The following is a 21,588-nucleotide window of genomic DNA, read 5'->3' on the forward strand; positions in this document are numbered from 1 at the left end:
ACAGCCTTGCAGTTGCCGTGCTCAAGGGCACCGCGACAGTAGTAGTACAATTTGGGATTTTGGCTTGACTTTTGTTTCTTCAATTCAATTCATTTTAATTCGGTTTTAGACGGTATTTATTTCGTTTTATGAGTTAGTTTTTTTTTTTTGTTTTTTTTTTTTGGGGGGGGGGGGATCCCATGCTTTAGATGAGATTTCATTAGTTTTAGAAAACGTCATTCGTGTAATAAATACACTAATCTAAAATTCCCAAATGACTGTTCCAACTTTCCTCTTCTGTACGTCTGTACAATAATACCAAAATAATGACATTTAAAATCCCCTAAAGGTCATGCATGAATTAATGAACAATGATGAAAACGAAACAATTTTGCTATAATTAAAAAGATAATTTTATAACGTAAAAAGTAGTTTCAATTTATTATTTTTCAAAAGCACTCATTTTATTTCATTATAAAAAAAATGTTTTTTTTTTCTCCCCAATTTTGGTTTTCGTTATTTTGTCTCGGAATCCTTGGAATACAGGAGGAAGCACATGCATAGTGAGAACATTCAAGTTGAGATTTGAACCCCAAAACTTCACACGAGAGTCAGATGAGCGAACCGCTAGACTTCTGCGCACCAATTCTTATTTAGATATTAGGTATGTTAATTTTAGGGATGTAACGATAACGGCAATATCGTGATATCGCGATAATAAAAACTGCCACAATATATCGTTGTCAGTCACGATTTTAAAAGCAGCACATCTGTTAAAAAATGTCGAGTTGGTTTCCATTTGTGCAGTTCTAGCACCCTCTGGTGGTTAGTTTTTTTCAGTGCAGTTTAATTTTCATATGGCATGTTTTGGCCCTTCTATGTTTAAAATCCACGCTAATGGTCAGATGAAGGGGAATGTAATCTGCTTGTCAATCGAGTCAATGTGTGGAAGAACTCGATGTGTGCGTGCATTAGCGAGTAAGTGCCTCAATATTAAGTGTTATTAGATTGTAGGTTGTTTATATGCATTTCTATAATGTACAAAAGCACAATATTGTGTGATTTTTTTTTTAGTATGAGCTCATTTTTTCTACAATATCGTGAGCATTTTTAATATCACCATCCTCCCCACAATATCGTGATGTTTATCATATCCTGATATTGCATTGTGATGTTTGTATATCATGACATCCCTAGTTAATTTAAATACAAATATTTAATAACGTTTATGTTTACACTTTTCAACAATGTTAATGCTACTAAAATACTTAGGTTTTTATGAAAATAAATGATAGGGAAATGGTTTCATTGAAGAAAAAACAAAAAAACCCTGTTAAAATTCCACTTTGGAGGTTCCAGTGCACGCTCAATTGAGCTCATCTGAAATCGTCATTTTCATCGCGTGTACGTTTTATATACAAAAGAATGAAATGGAACGCAAGATATACAAAGGGGAATGTCAACATTATCATCCAGTGTGATCGGTGCCGTGGAGTTCCGCCATCACGATAAGAGTGGAAATAATGCTACGTGTGCGCCTCAGTCACTTCTTCCTGTAGTACAGTAAATATTCCTTGAGGGACTCGGGCAGCGGCAGAGCCAAGATCTGGTCTCTAAATACGTTGGCCTGCTTGAGGATCTCCACGTCGCCGAGGTCCCTCTCCTCCTTGTCCTCCTCCTCCTCCTCCACGGCGGCCTCGCCGACCTTGTGCTCGTCGTCGGCGTGCTCGTCCTCGCTCTCCACCATCTGCGGGATCAGCTGGTTGCCCACGAAGACGTACGTGTTGATGCGCCGCCGCCGGCAGTGCCGCCGCTTGCGCTTCTGCGGCGCCCGCTGCGCCCCCTCCGCGCGCCGGCCCTGGCTGTCCTCCTCGCCGCCGCCGGTCAAGTCGCGCAGGGTGCGGCGGATGTAGACGCGGCACAGGTCCTGCAGGGTGCGCACCGTCACGGGGGCTGATGGCAAAGAGGGACACAAACATAAACGCAAGTTTTGCGTGTGTTGCTGGCAATGGAATGTCACCGCAGCAAACTGATACATGAGATCACAGTTATGGATGTTCGATGCTACTTTTTTTCAGACCGATACCAGTAAGAGTGCTCAAATCTTGAGTAGTTGCCGATACTGATATCGAGTACCGATACCACTAGTACTCTATATCCCAAAATAGTGTTTTTCTTTAAAAGTGCATGTAATTAATGTTCTATTCTTCTAATTTCCAGCTCCTGATCATAAGTATCGGTCACCGTCACGAGTACCGATACCTTGAAGTATCGGCATCCCTATATCACATAATAGGATGTTTAGAGTTGGTGAAACAGCATGTTCAAGCTGTTCGTGTTACAGACGTAGCTGAGACCGTAATCAATTTTGCAGCAAATTAACACCTCCCTCAAATAGATGACGTGTACCAACAAGTCGTAGGTGGGGGCGTGTCATCCACTCTAGAAAAACAAACGCCTCCCTGAAAAATGTGTGCGTGCCCCAATGAGTGCATTGTAAATTGGGCAAATAAACACATCTATAAAATTGAGAAACTTAGCTTATGTGTCAAACTCTGAAGACAAATGAACACCAAGCCTCAAATTTTATGTCCAACTGAAACAAATACATTTGTAAATAAAAAATAAACACCTCCCTCGAAATGGACAACGGCCCTCAATTATTTGGCAGTTCTAATATACCTCACTCAAATAGATGTCATGCCCCAAACTTTAGACCAAAATAAACACCTTCAAATAAATGCGGTGCTCCATTTAGTTGTGATTTCCACAAATAAAATACCTCGCTCCAATAGACTGTGTCACAATTAGTCGGCAGGTGCTTTGTTCAATCCAGAAAAATAAACACCTCCTATACTGACATCATATCCCACTGGGCTCTTTGCACAACTCCACTACTTCCTGAAGTCAATACCACACCTTCATTTCCTGTCTTTCATGAGTGGACAAGCTGATTAATCCAGGTGTGCCTGACCTCAGTAACCATGACTACAATGGCCAGACACACCTGGATTAATCAGCTTGGAGCGCTCACAAAGGAGTGGTATTAAGTTCAGGGAGTGTGCAAAGAGCCCATTAGTCGCTGAGTGTCTGGTCCACTTATGACTTTTAAACACCTCCCTCAAACAGAGACCTTGATGCCAGGTGCATCCACTTAAGACAAATACACACCTACCTCAAATAAACACTATGCCTAACTAATAGCAAAATCCATTCAGTGAAGATAAATAAACACCTCCAATTTACACTGCGACCCAATTACTTGCAATTGAGGCAAATAAATACCCCCCTCAAATAAATGATTTATGTGCCCCAATTAGTGGGCGGGTACTTTGTCTGCTTCAGAAAAACAAATGCCTCGCTCAAATACACACTATGCCCCAGATCGTCACCAAATGCATCAGCCACATAAGACAAATAAACACCTCCTCAAAAAAGACACCATGTCACAAATAGTTGGCGGGTACATTCTCAACTTAGGAAAAATAAACACCTCCCTCAAATAAACGATTCATCCCAGTTAGTTGTACTTTAGATAAATGAACACTTCTCTCAAATAGGCTCTGTGCTCCAATTAGTGGGGGGGTACATTGCATGATTCAGAAAAATAAAAGCCTCCCTCAAATAAACACTATGCCTCAATTAGTAGCAGAGTCCATTAAAGATTAGATAAATAAACATCTCCAATTTACACTGTGACCCAATTACTTGCAAATTAAGCAAATAAATAAATATCCCCTCAAATAAGTGATTTATGTGCCCCAATTAGTGGGCGTGTACTTTCTCTGTTTCAGAAAAACAAATGCCTCCCTCAAATACACACTATGCCCCAGTTCGTCGGCAAGTGCATCAGCCATGTAAGACAAATAAACACCTCCTCAAAAAGACACCATGTCACAAATAGTTGGCGGGTACATCCTCAACTTAGGAAAAATAAACACCTCCCTCAAATAAACGATTCATCCCAGTAAGTACTTTAGATAAATGAACACTTCTTTCAAATAGACTCCGTGCTCCAATTAGTGGGTGGGTACGTTGTCTGCTTCAGAAAAATAAAAGCCCCCCCTCAAAAAACACACTATGTCTCAATTGGTTGGCAGGTGCATTAGCCACAAATAAACACCTCGCTGAATTTGACACCGTAACTGTAACCAAGTTTGAATCAGCTCATTATTTAGCACAAATGTGTCAGCAGCTGCTATTGAAGTAATCCTGTACACTGCGTTCTGCATATCTGCAATTTTGATCAAAAAGGACATGTGAAGAGAATCGGAGGAACTCACGCAACTGGACACTGTCCGGCTTGTCGCCGTCAGCTCTGCTTTGTTGGACCAGCGGCGCAAATGACACGGCCAAGATGTTTTTGCTGTCCCACGTGCACTGGCCCGTCCTGGTGATCTGGGTCAGCTGTGGAAAAAAAAAAAAATGCTAGTTCTGTCACGTTTCTCATTACAATCAGATTTTTTGTAACATAAAATTCTTGTTATAAACATGAAATAAGTCACAATGTACAATGTAATATATATATATTTTTTTTTTTACTAAACTTAATTATTCACCTTTCACCCCTATAATTTATCTACCATATTTTTTTCTTTCCAATATAGCACCCAAACTCTCGCTCTTGTGCTCGTTCTAATTCAATTCAATTCAATTCAAATTGAAAGAGGCAATCAAGTTCCCATTGCATTGTTATTGTACGCACACAAAAACGCTTGCTAATGTGAGCGGTGTACGTAAATGCTATCAAGGTACAATTAAAGTGCACGCTCTCATCACGCATGGATGGTAATGTTAAATCTAGTGGAGGGGATGTCATAATTACAGAGGTGTTAAAATTGCGGACAATGGGTCCATTAAAGCTTCATGCCAGATGTCCTCTTCATCTATTGTAATGGGCTCCAAAAGGAGCGAGTGTGATTATGCTTTTATTTCTTCAAATAATGACATACACACAACTGTTCCCCACTTAGTTGCAATTTAGACAAAAGCATTCTTCAAATAGATGCCGAGTGCCAATCAATAGGTGGTTACGATAATTAAACACCTCCCTTAAATGGACGCTCTCCCCAAATGTAGTCAGTTGGAGGGTTGATCCTTTAAGACAACTAAATGCTTCCATCAAATTGACACCCTTCCCTATTAGTTGGCGGGTACATCGACCCACTTGCTAAATAAACACCTCCCTTAGATAGACACCATGACTCTATTAGCTGACAGGTAAGTCTTCTTAAGACAGTGAAAAGGCCGTTTCAAACACATGTGCCTTAATTAGATAGTAGGTGTGCACTCAAGATAAATAAATGCCTCCCTCAAATAGTTGCCGTACCCCAATTTATTCGCAGGTACATCATCTGCTTAAAACAAACGGCTCTCTCATATAGAAACCCCGCCCTAATTAGTTTCAAATGCATCCACTTAAGACAAGGGTGTCCAAACTATGGCCCGGGGGCCATTTGTGGCCCGCCATACATGTTTTGGCGGCCTGCTTCTTATACTAAAAATCATTTTTGACATGGCCACAATGCTTTTTCTTTTTTTTTTTTTATAAATAAATAAATAAATAAAATTCAAAGTGGTCTTTCTATTTTTCTGTATGTGGCCTTCGGAAGACAAAGTTTAGACACCCCTAACTTAAGACAAACGCCTCCCTCAAAGAGACACCATGGTCTAATTAGTTGGTGGCTGCGTCATCCACTTAAGAAAAATAAATTCCTCCCTCAGATGGTTACCGTTCACCAGTGAAAAAAATGCATCTTTCCACTTAAAAAAATAAATACCTCCCTCAAGTAGATGCAACTATAAAGCACAATGGGTTATAAGTCGCGCCCACCTGGTGAGGATTTTTTTTTTTTCACATATTGGCCACGCTGGACTATGAGGCGCGGATACTGTACTGTACATTGTGAAATTAGATATTTAGGAGCAGGCGTTCGCACAGAGGTATCCGCGGCTAAATTTTTTTAATAAAAATACATTAGCCACACCCTCAAATTGGCGGCAGGGGTCAGAGAGGAAGGAAAAAATAGCGGCTTATAGTCCTGAAAATACAGAAGCAGGTGTGTCATCTGCTTAAGACAAATAAAGACCTCTCTCAAAAAGATGTTTCAATTAATTTGCAGGTGTGTCATCTGATTATGAAAAATAAAGACCTCTCTCAAAAAGATGTTGTTTCAATTAATTTGCAGGTGTGTAATCTGTTTATGAAAAATAAAGGCCTCCCTTAAATAGACACTGAGCCCCAATATGTTGGCAGGTGTGTCATCTGCTTAAGACAAACTAGACTAAGTGCAATTTCTGGAAAAATTGTGGGGGAATGCTGAAAGCTGAATGATAATAGCTGAATGCCTATGAAGGAAATGTTACAATTACAAAGTAATTACATAAATAGTAGTAGTAGTAGTAGTAGTAGTAGTAATATTATTATATAAGTTGTGTATTTAGTGCATTTAAAAATAATTTTTATTAGGGATGCACGATAATACTATTTTCAACCGATACCGATAAACCTATAATTTAGAAAGTGCCGATGTTGATTACCGATAAGCCGATAATTGTTGTTTTGTTTAAAAATTAGCATCAACTTAGCATTAGTTTAGCGTACTAACTTAGCATTAGCTTAGCATAAGTATTAGCTTCGCATGTTAAATTACCACTAGCATTAGCTAAGCATTAACTAAGCATTAGTTTAGCATTAGCACGCTAACTTAGCATGCTTTCAGCATTCCCACAATGAAGGCCTTTCTCAAAAAGATGTTATGTTTCAATTAATTTGCAGGTACATTATCCACTTCCAGTCGCTTCCTTCAACTAGACAGTCGCAGCAAGTGAATAAAATCCTCCCTCAAATAGACACTATTCTACAATTCTTTGGCAGGTGTGGCAATTAGTTTTCAGGCGCATCATCAGCTTAGAACAAATAAACGCCTCTCTTAAATAGGCACTGAGCACCAATCAATTGGTGTTTGTGTCTACTTAAGAGAAATATATGCCTCCCTCAAATCATCACTTCATACAGGATGATAAGTTGCTTCCCTTGTCTATCAGCATCCTAAATGCAGCAGAAGCCCCTATTACGCAGCTCCACAATCAGCCATGAAAAATTGATACGCATGCTGGTTTCCAATAAAAAAGCAGCATAAAGAGTCTGCCAGTCTCACCTGATCCTCGATGGGCAGCACAAGGATCCCCCCGACTTTGAGCAGGACTTTCATGTAATATTCATGAACTTTCTGCACCCCGGCCCCGCAGTAAATGCGATCATACTGGTGGCTGTCTGTGGAGATTTCCAGGCAATCTCCCACCACAAAAACGGGCTCGCAGAACTCAAACCTGCAGGGGGGAGGGCACATCACATCAGATGGAAACATACAAAACGTCTAAGCCCAATTACGACGAGCCCTATGTGGCTATCATGTATAGAAAATACACAAAATATACAGGAACACAGTGTAACACTAAAAATAAATAAATACATACATTTCTTGACATCATAAGCAAAACCAAAATAAAAAATAAAAACTAGGAGGCATTTGATCGAGTAGATGCCACTAAAACTGTCTTCTTTCCACTAAAATAGCCAGCTTCCTGTTAGCTTTCAAGCAATTTGTTCTTGAAGTTTTTGTCATGATGACCTTTTCCGGAGTTACGGGGGTGGATAGTCCCCCCCCCACCCCAGCCCACCCCACTACCCGATTGCGTTGATTACAACACTACAGTGTCAGTGATTTATTTATTTATTTATTTTAAGAGCATTGAGTGATTTTTCAAACCCACAGAATATTGTGTTAATGTGTTCAATGATTATTTTTTGAAAGATTCTACCTTTTTCTGTTGTCTAATAATCAGCAGAAGAACATATCGTCGCTGCTATGTGAAAAACACTTATGTCAATATTTTTTTTTTATTGTTAGTTTTTTGGGATGTCTGTATTCAGTTGCATCCCAAAAAACAATGTCTGCATACAGTTTCATCCGAAAAAAAAAAAAAAAAAAAAAAAACAAAAAAAAATGGAGAAAAAAAATGAACATAAGTGTTTTTCACATAGCAGCGACGATATGCAAATTTCCAGAATTTCAGTCACTTCCAGAAGAAAAAAATCCAGAGAAAAATAGCTTTTGTGAAAACCTACATCTGAACTTTGGTTCTATAAAATCAGCTCATTCAATACTTAAAGATACAGTGTGTAGAATTTGTATTTATTTTTTGCCATCTAGTGATGAACAAATAAAATGCAATGATCTAAGTTTGAAGCGTATCCGCAGCAGAGAGAGCGGTGAAACATGTCAGCCTCCTGTCTGGCGTGGCGCGACCTACGTAATATAATTTGCGATCACTAGACCTACCATTACATTTAAAAAATGTGCGTTGATGTGACAGAACATATTTTTATACATAGTATTGAAATTAATAGTGGGTTTTTAAAATGATTGAACATTGAAAAATCAAAAAATTCTCTTTAAGGAATATATGGACGTTTGTGTCTCCGTTTCAACAGTATGCTCTTTTCTATTGCCGTAAACTACACTACTAATGGATCTACTACCCACTCTCGGGTGTGCATATATGTTTCAGTGTGCTTATGTGGGTTCAACAGAATCACTTGACACAGAATGTGGAACAGACAAAATGGCAAAGTCGTTGAGCTGGGCCATGCACAATCAATTTCCTCTCCACAGTCAGCCATGCAGGTTGAAAAAAAAACAACAACAACAGGAAATACATCAACAGGCACACCCAGCACAGCTCGGCTTCACTACTAGGACACAAAAACATTTAACTGTTCTTGTACTTGAGGCTTGCTATCATATTTGGAAACCTAAATACGGTGTGTATCGTTCCAATAAAACATGAGTGATATGATACGGCTCAGTTCAAATTGAAGCAAGTAGCCCTGCATGCAGAGTGCAGTTCGAGGCGTACCACCAAGTCAGGTAGACTTAAACGTTCGACTCCGCCCACACGGATTTTTCAAAATGGATTAAAAAAAAAAAAAATTTCAATAAAATTTGCAGATTTAATGATGTGCTGTCTTATGACGTTAACTTTTTTAAAACACATCACGGAGTATCGAACACTCACCCGTCAGTCAGCCGGGGCGGAGCTAACTAAACGGTTTGAGCAAGAGGCCGAAGTGCAGTACAAGTTCAATTAAGGGTGTATTCGGACCAGAGAAATCCTGTAGTCCGCTTGTTTCGTCCGGACCTAAAAGCGGACTTTCTATTTTTCATTTAGTGCGGTTCATATTCACACTGTGCATTTTGCAAGTGGACTACTGTATTTCTGCATTAGAGGACGGTCGGAAGTCGGATATATCCGAGTTGGTTTTTCCCAGTTCCGACCTGAAAGCGTTTGAGGCGAAAGTAAACAACCAAAATGGCGGATAGTGGTAAATTGTTTTTTATTTTGGTCCTCAAAACTCATTTTGACCTCCAGCAAACTTACCTTCTCGTAATTTTGCTTCATTTATTGTTTTTATCTTATTTCATAAGCATTCCATACAATTCAGTAGTTGACCGTATAATTTCATGCCGAGAGATAGCGGCATATTGTCACATACGTTGCGTTACGTGAAGTTATGTCAAATATTTATGAATGAAGAAAGCTAACGAGTTTGTCTGGTTTGAACTCGGAAAAGTCCGACTTCCGACCATCCTCGAATGCAGCACATATTGCGCAATCGAAGTACTAATGTCTGAAAAATACAGTAGCCTACATACAAAATATATATGAATGAATTTGTCAGTACAGTGTTCCCTCGTTTATCGCGGGTCTTACATTCCAAAAACTACCCACGAAAATGAAAATCCATGGATGCCTGTATGTCCCCGGTCGGAGGTAGGGTTCGAGAGATACGGCTGCACAAAGACAAAAAACAAAAAAAACACAAACAAAAAGCACACTATAAAAAAAAAAGTGAGGCCGTGAAAGATGAACCCGCGATAAATAAGGGAACACTGGACTGTAAATGTGGCATTTCTTTAAAAGAATATATCTTTCAAATAAAAGATGATTCAATACGTATCTCAATATATTTTAAAGTGGAACGATTCGATTTCATGCCCTGGCATCTTTTAAATCAAAACTGATTTCCCGCTTCAAATTGACAGCAGTGCATAAATCCAACACTCACTTATCGAAGCTGTCGCTGGTCTTTATAAAGCTGTCAAGTTTGTCCCTGGCATATTCGACCACATCCTTGTGGAGCTCCACACCGTGATTCACACCAAATGGACCTGCACGAATAACAAGGAACTCCAATTAATTGCCGCATAAGAAAAATAAATAGTTAAATAAATAAATAAATAAATAAAAGCTTCGCTAGCTCGCTGCTAGATAGATAGATAGATAGATAGATAGATAGATAGATAAACAATAGCTAGCTTGCTAGCTAACAATAGCTAGCTTGCTTGCTAGCTAGAGATAGATGATAGATAGATAGATAGAGAGAGAGAGTGTTACATAGATAACAATAGCTAGCTTGCTAGCTATAGATAGCTAGCTTGCTAGAGATAGATAGATAGATAGATAGATCATATAATCATCCTTACTGTTTTCCATGCCGTATGGCAAGCTTACCAATGATGAGTCCCACCATGGTGCTCAGGTAGCCCGTCCCGCTGCCCAGGTTGAGGAAGGAAAGTCCCGGCTGCAGCTTGAGCGCCTCCATCACCTCGGAGTAAATGCACGGTGCCGACAAGTGGATGTTGCCGTGTTTCCACGCCAAGTCTTTGTACGCGCTGTCCCGGTAGCCGTCCAGGTAGTAGTCGCCGCGGTCGATGGCGCGAAAAGCCTGCTCCACTCTCTCCGTGCGAATGTACTGCGCCTCCTTCAGGTTGTCGATGAGGTCATCGTTGTCCTCCCCGGCGCTCACGGCTCCCCCCATGCCGACAAAAAAGTGTTTTGGGCCCAAAAAAGATCCAGCTGATGTGACTTCTCACGCAACAGTCATCTCCGGGCAGCAGGTGACCTGGCGAAAATGGTATAAACACAGGTAAAAATATATATATATATGTTAAAGAAGCAAGAAGCGATAAATGGGCCCTTACACTCCTTCTTCATGGCGAATCTTGAAATGATTGTCACACTTTGACGTGATAATTTGCCCATATTTGATGACAATGGCAAAAAAAAGCTTTGCAATTTAATGTCACCGAATTTTCTGGTACGGTGATTTTCACCTAGTGGCTTATGCAGGTCACAGACAAGTAGCAAAAAATAGGGCTGTGTTTAAAAAAAAAAAAAAAAAATCGACATCAAATCAGTTTTTCTTTTCAAGCCCCGATATCGATTAATTTAAACCATGAATTATTTTTTATGTCACTTTTCCCCATAAATTCTTAAGACAATAGTATTTTAAAGGCCACATTTTTTTGTTACTGTTTTTTTTAAATTGACTATTCAAAAGTATTTTCGTACATTTATGAAAGATCTGACTTATTGCACTTAAAGACAATTCAGATTTTTTTTTAATTTATATTTACAATTATTGAATTAGATTCTGAAAATATTTTCATCCTATCCTTGCTGATATCAATGTTTGTGTAACACTTAAGTGATTATAAACATGTGTTTACTTTCATTAATAAAACTAAATCATTTGACCAGTTACTGCTTCTGCAAAGTTTAATTTGGAATTTAATATTTGTAGAGTTTTTTTTCATGTCCTTTGCATTTAAGAAGAATTGATGTGCCATAATTAATCGATGTCGGATTGAAGTGAATCGAATCGGAAAAAAATCGAACTGAACTCTTCTGAATCGAAATTGAATCGATTGAGGACCCAGTTTAAAAAAAACTAACAAAAAAAAAAAAAAAAACCACAGTTATCAAATCAATTGATAATTATTTTTGATAATGTATTTATCGTTTAGAGGCATTGTATTATTTAAAATTGTCACTGTTTTTTTTGTTGGGCAACCTCTGTTTTTTTTTTTGTTTTTTTTTTTGTGGACAATGTATATTGGAGGTTTATCAGTGTTTTTCAAAGATTTTTTTTTTTTCGGTGTTACAAGAAAAAACCCCAATGCATTTCAATGGGCGTCAATTATACGTGAATTTTTGAAATTTGCAGGCTAGCCGAGTACATATGAACAGAATACACATAAAAACAGAGCAACTAAATTTCCTTGACACTTAAGATGCCACCAGATGGCACCAAAGCTGTTAATGCTTTGGCTTGAGAACAAAAACACCAGGATATATCCCCCTCCACAATAAAAACACAATCACATTAATTCTGGTTTCTTTACAATCCTACTACAGTGCCTGGCGTAAACATCAGAGTGCTAGTGTGATGCTGTTACAGAGCTTTGATACAGTTCCACTCTTCCCCACAGCGAATTGTGCGTCGTTGGCGATACACCCGAGGGAAGACGTCTCTCGAATTTCCTCTGTGCCTTCTCAGCATCTCTCCGTCTGACTCAGCCCATAAATTTACATTCGGGGCCACTCGATAGCAAGGAGGGGAAGCCTGCGCTGAGGTCATTTTCCATCAGCATCCATTTTGCTCACCATCAGCAGCTGCGCATTTTTCTGTTTCCCCTCCTTCTGCCTTCCCTGCTTGGTCATTTTCTGTCACTTTTAGTGCAAAGAAGAAAAAGTAGGTCAGGCACAATCTTGTACAAATAAAGCGCCTTTGGCCCACTGCGGTACATTCTTACAGGAGAAAATCCACCTGCTACTCTAAGGCTGGATTTACACTGTTGGTCCAAGTGCCTGAACCTGGTTTCGTATTTTCATGTAGTGTGCGCGTCCCTGGCCATTCCCGATTCTGTACTTGCAAATTTACCTATTCGTTCGCTCAATTTATGGGGGAACTTTTTTGCTGTTGTAGGTGTTCTCTCTGAAACGGTGGTGCTATAAAGCCCTGTGTTTTGGCACCATCTTTTGGTTTCCAAGGAACTATGAACAAGGGAAGGAGTATAACAGACAAAAACCATGTCTGATAAAGGATTAGTGCTTTAGTGTCATCTTGTGGCATCTAAGGGCAATTATAAACGTACTGTTTTGTGTGCGTTTTTAAAAATATTTGTAGTAGGTCTTAGTCCTTATTCCCTGCGAATACTGTATTTACCGCACTATAAGGCATTATAAGGCGCACCTTCAATGAATGACATATTTTCAAACTTTTTTCCATATATAAGGCGCTACAGTAGAGGCTGGGGTTATGTTATGCATCCATTAGATGGTGCTGCGCTAAAGGGAATGTCAACAAAACAGCCAGATAGGTCAGTCAAACTTTATTAATAGATTACAAACCAGCTTTCTGACAACTGCATTCACTCCCAAAATGAATAAACAGCTGTTTTATTATTTTCTCTGAGGTAAAGTATTAGTATTAGCTAGCGATCCAAGATGGCGGGATCTTCCGCGCATGCGCGTCACCGATCGTGCAGGGTCACCGATAGCGTCTTGACAGCGAGACCTGTTGCGGCTCAATATTGATCCATATATAAGGCGCACTGGATTAAAAGGCGCATGGTCAGCTTTTGAAAAAATTGAAGGCTTTTAGGTGCGCCTTATAGTGCGGAAAATACGGTAATACGTGATCAATTTTACTAACTAAGATCATCACACAATCAGTTGGCCTGGGTTTACTTGTCCTCCATTGATTTAAATGAGGGCTGGGATAGGAAGTGGGTTAAGAAAATTGTTGGATTGATAACCCCAACATAACTCCAGTGGCTGCCATTATAATTTTTTTTTTTTTTGTAATATATTTACACCATATTTAATTGTCTAAGCTTTTACTGTAATTCATATTTCCAGCAGATGTTCATTTAATGTTTGTGTTGTTTTGGGAAAATATGTGTTGTTATATTATTTTTATATAATTTTTTTAGCCATATTTCTTTCTCTTTATGCTGCCATGGCACATATCATGCAGCCTCCTCTAAAAGTATTGGAACAAGAGGTCGCTTCCTTTGTTTTTGTTGTATAATGAAACAAAAGTTGCCATCTACGTATGTATTGGTATTTACATCTAGATGTGTTAACTCAGGATAGAGCACCTTTTGTTTGAAGCCACCCACTTTTCAAGTGAGCAAAAGTAATGGAACAGACATTATTGAATTAACTTAAGGTGAATAACGTTTGGTGGCATAACCCTTACTTACTTGCAAAAACTGCAACAAGCCTGCGACCCATTCATTTGAAATGCTTTTCCAGGCCTTTATTACAGTCTCTTTCAGTTCTTATTACCTTCTCCCATCAGGAGATAAAATGCATGCTCTATCGAGTTAAGGTCTGGTGTTTGACTTGACATTTCAGTACTTTTGGAGGACATTGTGTGTCATGGCAGTGTAATGAGAAAGCAAGTGGCACAATTACAACACTGTATCCAAATTGTGCACTAGAATTCTGTCACTTAAACCATACAGTATAAATCCAGCCTAAGAACACCACGGCTTGACACATCCAGTGATAAAAATGTCCTCTTTGGCCCCTGTGCGGAAAAGTGGGGGTTGGACGTGAACCCGGGTCATGTCTGACAGCGCAGAGCCGCACAGGGACACCACAGTGAATCATGCCGCATGACCAAACGGATCCTCAGGAAAAAATGAGCTCTTCACGTCAACTTAACACCACAGCTCTGATCATCCAAAACGCTTATCTCATATACTGTACTACTACACTCACATGACTTCTGCTTTTTTTCGCGTGTGTGGCAACCAGAGGTGGCAAAAAGGAATAGTGAGATGATTACCACAGAAGAGGAAATGTACTTACAACGACATGAATTATGACATCACAGCAGTGCTACGCAGCACATGAGACTATTTGCCGCCACATTGTTTTGCTTCCAACTAGATGCAAAACTTTACACGGCAGGAAACGGGCCCCCCGTGAAACAACCTAAGTATCAAATTGGGAATTTATCTTGTAATTGCCACCTCACAACAAGATCTCCCAAAACCTCAAATGCTCAAAAGCAACTATACTATACTTCATTGCCGTTTGCAGAGCTAAACCACTAAAACTGGGAATAGCACATGAGAGGATTACCCTCCTATTTACGAGATGAACCAAATTGTTATTTATTTAGCAACTTAACATGCAACAGGTGCTGTTTGTGCACTGTTTGCTGTTATTCGTGTACTTCACTCTGAACACACCTTTTGAGATCGCATTACGTGCGAATTAACCTCAGAGCAGTACAGACCTGTTTGTTTATTTTTAATTACCATTTGAGCCCTTCTCACATCTCTTTAATTTAGCTAATTAAGCATGAGTGTGCTCCAGTGTGGAAATGTATCATTTCCATTAGAACTGGTGGTGCACACCTACACATAAACAATTCAGTTTAGATATATGCGATTGGTTTGGATGAGAAAAATTTGGGGATTATGATTCTTTTTAATTAGTCAATATTAAATGTAGGTTTCTATGGTTTATTAGGTGTTCCTGGCTCATGATATGACATGAGAATTTAAGCCGTTTTTTTGTTATTCTTAATTCTTTTTTAACAATAAGCAATGCACTGCATTACAGACTGTTTTTATCAAAATTATAGCGCGGCTTATTCACTACTGTATATATATTTTCTATATAGCCTATTAATGCAGAGCAGTAAGCGCAAAAGTTACATAAAGATCTAGGATAAAGTAAAAATTGTTCGCTCAATTGAATACAGCGTACCATTGCTGATTATAATGAATTGTAACCCGCCCACCCCCAATCTGGAGCCAAGGATAAACACAGCCCAGCACTTTCTGTTGCTTTACTGAACAAAGGTAGCAAAATAAAAATAGGGCACATAATCACACATGACCTGCAGCTTGCCACAACTGATGCTGAGTCACTCAACACAAAGGTTTAGCCAGTTGACAGCCAGCCAAGACGACAGAACACTCATTCGCTGACTGCAACGTCCCTCAACACGCCAGGTTACGTATTTAAATAGGCACAGATATTACAGTACTGTAATAATAACACATGCATCTCACATGCATATATTTTGGTATTATATGCATGAAGCTCGATTGGCTGGCAACCAGTTCAGGGTGTACCCCGCCTACTGCCTGGTGCCAGCAGGGATAGGTTCCAGCACCCCTGTGACCGTCGTGAGAAATAAGCAGTTAAGAAAATGGATGGATGGATGCATGAAGCTTTAAAATGTATATAAATAGTAAAATAAACATTTGGTTGCTACTTTTGAAATTTCATCTATCATGGGAGTGGTCTGGAGCGTAACCCCTGCAATAAACAAGCGATTAATGTACCAGTTTGCTTTATTTTGACACGTATAATTTAAGATTATATGCTTTCCCTCGTGTTCTTGGATCCAATTGAGTGCACAGGTTGGTCAAGTGACAGGGATACCATATTTGATGTTCTTACCATCATATTAATATCATTATATCGTGACGGCTGGTCATATGCTATTGCCATAGCAACAGCCACCTTTCAATCAATAAACAAAATATATTTACTTTTTTTTTTTTTTTTAACTAAATGTGGTGTATAAGCTATGAAGATGTTCGAAATGGTACTCGTAAATTGTTTTCTTTTATATTGTTAATGTTGTTGTTCCGGGTTCCATTTGAGTGACACCTTCATTAGCCAATCAGCCTGTCGGTTAATCACATGGCGCAGTTGCCAAGGAGACAAGCGCCTCTCGGCCAATCGAATGGCGCGACGCTTTGTTCCACACTGCGTGTGACGACGAAGCCAAAACAACAACAGCGTTCATCTCACCGCGTCGACCACAGAGCGCTTATTAATCACGTCTGTTGTGGTTCTTTCAGCACGTCTGTGTGAAGTGAGTGGCGAACCAGGCATTGGTTACATAAAGCGACACAAAAAAAAATGCGGCGTGTGTGTTGCATCCTCATACATCTTTTGTTCTGTTTGAGCACAAACGCAGCAATAACAACTGCCAGTTCCCTGCAATGCGATTAACCCAAATCTTTTTTTTTTTTTTTTTTTTTAAAGCGGCGACTGACTAGGTCAACCGGTTCGTAAAAAAAAAAAGAGCTTTCAGATTCAACCACGAAGCATTTAACAAGTATTATTAGCAACAATAACAATAAACCGCGTGGTATAACTTTCATTTTTCGCTTTAGCCAACGACAAAACAAGGAAGCGCAGTAGCGACATTTAAAGATGGCTAATGTGACGGCTAACCTGGAGTTAAATGGAAAGATAATTATGGAGTAGCAAGCTAGCTAACGTTAGCTCGGAGGGCCTGAGTGCGCCATCACCAAAAACACACAAAGCAGCTTTAGAAGATGTCCCCCTCCCCCTCTTTTTACTTCGACTTTACAACCATAAATAACAAAGGTAACAACCACGAAACACCGAGCTAAGGTGGACAAACTTTGCACTTCAACGCGGAAAACCTGTTAGCGTGTAAACAAACCAAACAATACTCACAACGATGCCGTGTCGCATTTAGTCACTTCTCGTCTCCGGGTGCAATGCGGCGGTTCATGGAGGCCCGAGGAAACATCGAAAGATTAAGATTTTGTGTGTGTTGGTAGCGGGCTCCGAAAGAGAAAGTGGAAAGGAGCGAGTGGTTCTGTCGGAGTGGTGGAAAGAAACAGCTGAGAGGAGAGGATGTAAACACAGCACGTCACGTGGTGTGCGGACGCGTCCACAGAGAGGCAAGCACAAGCATTGTTGATATTTACATCTATCTATCTATCTATCTATCTATCTATCTATCTATCTATCTATCTATCTATCTATCTATCTATCTATCTATCTATCTATCTATCTATCTATCTATCGAGAATAAATGCATCTACCTATCTATTAATATTAAAAATATAATGCTCTTTAATAAATAGCAGAAGGTACATAAAATTACCTGTAAAGTCACAATGTCCCTTAATGTGCCAGTGTTTATTTTCAAATGAGACATTTCAACAAAGTTCCTGGAAAGTCACAATGTCATAACTGGTTGTTAGCTATTTTTAGAGCAGACCCCCGGGATACTCATGTGGCCCTTAGTGACACCTGCTAATAGAACATTAATGACACATGCACACCGAATAAGTCAATTTCTTGTTTGTAAATTGAAACAAGATCATCACTATTTTATTATGCCTGTATTTTTGGTGACATTTTTGTTTGTAAGTGTGCAGTAAGATTTAAAAATATGTGCGCAGGCTCGATGAGTTGGGAAACAACTGATGTATCCTCTGTTGCCTTCAGTGACAATCTGAAATTAAATTCTCCTCTGTCAGTCTGTCTGTCTGCATAGCTTATATCAGGTGTTGCCTTCAGCGACTGTCAATAAGAACTTTCCTCACACAAATTGATCTATCTATCTAGTCTGACAAGCATCCAGGTTCATAATTTGAAATAATTGATACGCAAATAATAGGACAAAGTCAATTTTAAACAGCCAGCCATGCTAACTGCCAAGGCACAGCCATCCTACTCCGTACCAAATCTGACACCTCAACCCGTGGCCATTTTACTCCACCAAGTGCCATACTAATACATTAATTCTAATCATTAATTACAATACTTTATTATAAACGTTTACGATAGTATATCCATAAAGGTACTGAGCCTGTTAAAAATACACAAATGATTGACAGTCCCCCTAAAGGGGTTTTATAATTGCTTATAGAAAATATAAGGTGGTGGTAAAGAACTAATATGCTCTATGGAGCCCTGTTAGTCCAAAAACGGTATTTTGAGTAATATTGTGTTTGTGGAACATGAGTTAAGCAGCAAAATACACTTGTTTTCATCCATCTCAGAGGGTGGCCATTTTGCCACTTGCTGTCAACTGAAGATGACATCACTGTTTCTCAGGACTCTGGTTACAACCTATCACGGCTCACAATTTTCTGAAGATTTTTCTGGACTCTCGCATTCTTCTATCTAGTCATTATATCCATATACTGTGTAAATTGCCGCCCACTCTGCATCAATTGCAGCCTAGTCGTTTTTTTGTTTTGTTATTTCCTTGCCCTTCTGTGGGATAAAGATTAGGGGATGTTGTTAATATTTGTCAGCTACAGGTGTGGCAAGGCCTTTTAAACTCTTTTGTGATTAAGGGCGATATAAATAAACTTAACATGAAGCTGAGCCGTTATTGGCCGTTACCAAAGCAAGCCCTGAGCAACTCTGATGTTATTTTCAGTCGACAGCAAGTGGCAAAATGGCTGCCCCCTGAGATGGATAAAAACATTATACATTTTGCTCACCTGACAAGACCCAGATTGATAATATGAATCACTCAAAAGTGTTCTCCACAATATCAGTCTGGGACTACTCTGATGTGATTTGTTCGGGAAAGGCGGAGCATTCACTGCGATTGGTTGGCAACCAGTCCAGGGTGTCCCCCGCCTACTGCCCAGAGCCAGCTGAGATAGGCGCCAGCAGCCCCCGCGACCCTTGTGAGGAATAAGCGGTCAAGAAAATGGATGGATGGATGGAGGCGGAGCATTCAGCACAATACTTAGAGTTGATTGGGTGATGTGGCATTTGTTTTGACCAATCATGGCAACGGATGAAAACTTTGCTGTTCTTCTTTCAAATGCGAAACTATGGGTAAATCAAAAAACAAAATTAATTGTATGCATTCGTCCACCGTCATCGCCATGTTCGCTTTGTTTGTTTCCCACGGCCTTGGTGTTGCTTTGTGATTCGTCCAAACCACCGGTGCACTAGTAGCGGGCTCGGTATAAGATGGATTCTCGGGGGTTTGTTTACTCGCAAATACCGCGAGAATTAAGATTGCAGGCAAGGTTATGATGTTGCTGTTTAACTCATATTCCACAAAACTCAATATTAATTAGAATGCCGTGTTTAGACTTTTAGGAGCACATGAACACAAAGAAAATGTATTGTTAAGAAAATTCCGAACTTTCACGCCTGAAAGGGGCAGTGTGGAGACATTTCAGATTTTTCAGTGTTCATTAATTTCGTTAATTTTATTACATAGGTCACGCGATGCCTTAGAGGATACCCAAAGGAGAAGAATTTTGCGAATGTACAGTCTTCCCTCGCTATAACGCGGTTCACTTTTTGCAGTCTCGCTGTATCGCGGATTTTTTTAAAGTGCAATTTTGCATATTTTTTTACAGTAATATACCCATTTTATAAAATTTATGAACGTTTGAACATTGTCAAAGTTTGAACAAGAGAGAAATGTGAGAACATGTAAATGCCTCAATGAGAAAAGTGTATAAATTGTGCGGTCGGGGATTTTAGAGCCTTAAAACATTTATAAGAATTGTAAAACATAAAGCTAACTACTTCGCGGATTTCATTTATTGCAGGTATTTTTTGGAACCTAACCCCAGCGGAAAACGAGGGAACACTGTATACGTAATTAGTGGTATGTCTACCTGAAGCACCGTCGTGCGCGTGCGTCAAAATATGCTTCAAACTGAGGTCGTTGCATTCTATTAGTTTACCACTAGATGGCAAAAGTTTCTACACACTGTCACTTTAAAGACAAACTGAGATTACGATTATGGGTGTTAGTAGCTGCATCAAATTTGAATGTCCACAAGGTGACTTCAAGCACTGCCAACAAAAAAAGGACATCTCAAACGCAAACGATGAAACACAATCGATGAATTCAACCTAACAACAAGAGCAACATGTAGATTCTACAAGATGGCGGCAAAGTAATACTTTTATTGCTTTGGCCTGACAACAAAAAATACCAAATCGGTTAGCTTTTCTGCAACCAGCAGAGCATAGGTGCCGAAAAACAACTCCGCAAATATGCCGATCTGCAAATATGCTACGTATATTAAAACAATTTCCAACAGTAGTCCATCTCTTTTATTGTACATGAAGAAGAGTCAGCTCAAAGTTGATTTTCGAGCCCATTAGGGTCATCATCAGCGTTTATTGTATGAAGGCATAATGCCATCATTTGTCACACTTAATGTGCTTTGTGCGCAACGTGCGGCTTAAGGGACTGACGACCTCCGCTCATAGGTTGTCCTATTAAGGTGAATAATTTGTTTACTTTCTCTCCTTTGGCGACTTCAATGCTTGCAGTGAGTTTTTTAAGGTGCATCACAATGCGGAACCAAATAGGTTGCAGATTAGGGTTCATTCATTTACTGTACATTGTGTGAAATGACGTGAAAAATATGACACAATTGAGGTAAAATGTCCGCTACTTCGCACATCGCACAAATCCTACGGGCGGCATTTTTCTACTCACCGGCATGTAAACAAGAGTTCAGAACATTCAAAGTACTTGTTCATGGAGTCACATGTCCAGCTCGGTGTCAATAAAATCGTGTAAAATGGTTAATAATCGGAATACTTTCCCCTTCAGTGTGGTGCTTAGCTTGATGTAAACGTTCAGTGGCGAACATCTGAGGGCTTTGTGAGGCCATTAAGTTCATTAATAAGCCTGCACTCACCACACGCACACACCCCATATCAACCAAAGGATGAGACGGGGCCTCTCTGACATCACAGGGAAACGTGTGACATGTCACGTTCTGTGACATCATTAGCAGAATTGTTTTGCCTACCTTAAATATAAGTGTACGACTGTAACGTCTTATCTCGTGCAATAATTAGCATTTGTTAGCTAACAACCAATCACAGCTGACACCATTTTGCACATGGCGATTAAAGGCCCAATCATTCTGATCATATCTAAAAAGCACAATG

The 21,588-nt window shown here is 39.5% G+C and overlaps 1 protein-coding gene and 1 long non-coding RNA gene across 5 annotated transcripts in view; one reads left to right on the top strand and one right to left on the bottom strand.

Moving 5' to 3' along the window:
• Nucleotides 1–1,176: 1,176 nt before the first annotated feature.
• On the bottom strand, nucleotides 1,177–21,274 carry pcmtd1 (protein-L-isoaspartate (D-aspartate) O-methyltransferase domain containing 1). Of its 3 annotated transcripts, none has more exons than XM_077519483.1 (6): nucleotides 21,128–21,274; nucleotides 10,558–10,948; nucleotides 10,112–10,214; nucleotides 7,140–7,311; nucleotides 4,263–4,386; nucleotides 1,177–1,932 (listed from the first exon to the last, which is right to left on the bottom strand). In XM_077519483.1, the coding sequence occupies exons 2-6, from the start codon at nucleotides 10,862–10,864 to the stop codon at nucleotides 1,523–1,525; spliced, it is 1,116 nt and encodes a 371-aa protein (XP_077375609.1). In that variant the 5' UTR covers nucleotides 10,865–10,948; nucleotides 21,128–21,274; the 3' UTR covers nucleotides 1,177–1,522. The 3 variants fall into 3 exon arrangements, with proteins under 3 accessions (XP_077375609.1, XP_077375618.1, XP_077375600.1); XM_077519492.1 differs by lacking the exon at nucleotides 21,128–21,274 and adding an exon at nucleotides 17,356–17,556 and having other exon boundaries at nucleotides 4,268–4,386; XM_077519474.1 differs by lacking the exon at nucleotides 21,128–21,274 and adding an exon at nucleotides 17,356–17,556.
• The window catches only part of LOC144017676 (uncharacterized), a 121,270-nt gene continuing 116,327 nt past the window's right edge, over nucleotides 16,646–21,588 (top strand). For both annotated transcript variants that reach the window (XR_013283227.1, XR_013283229.1), the window contains exons 1-2: nucleotides 16,646–16,741; nucleotides 17,463–17,585. This is a non-coding gene — a long non-coding RNA (uncharacterized LOC144017676). The remainder of the gene's footprint in view (nucleotides 16,742–17,462; nucleotides 17,586–21,588) is intronic.

The sequence above is a fragment of the Festucalex cinctus genome, chromosome 1 (genome assembly GCF_051991245.1).
Source record: "Festucalex cinctus isolate MCC-2025b chromosome 1, RoL_Fcin_1.0, whole genome shotgun sequence".
Taxonomy (NCBI): Eukaryota; Metazoa; Chordata; class Actinopteri; order Syngnathiformes; family Syngnathidae; genus Festucalex; species Festucalex cinctus.

Bases quoted from the DNA above. Each gene is read 5' to 3' on its own strand.
- pcmtd1 (XM_077519483.1), bottom strand. From the start codon at position 10,864: ATGGGGGGAGCCGTGAGCGCCGGGGAGGACAACGATGACCTCATCGAC. The intron at 7,312-10,111 runs GTGAGTGTTGGA...TCCCCCCTGCAG, and splicing joins ACCAGCGACAGCTTCGATAA to GTTTGAGTTCTGCGAGCCCG. The intron at 1,933-4,262 runs GTGAGTTCCTCC...CTTTGCCATCAG, and splicing joins GCCGGACAGTGTCCAGTTGC to CCCCCGTGACGGTGCGCACC.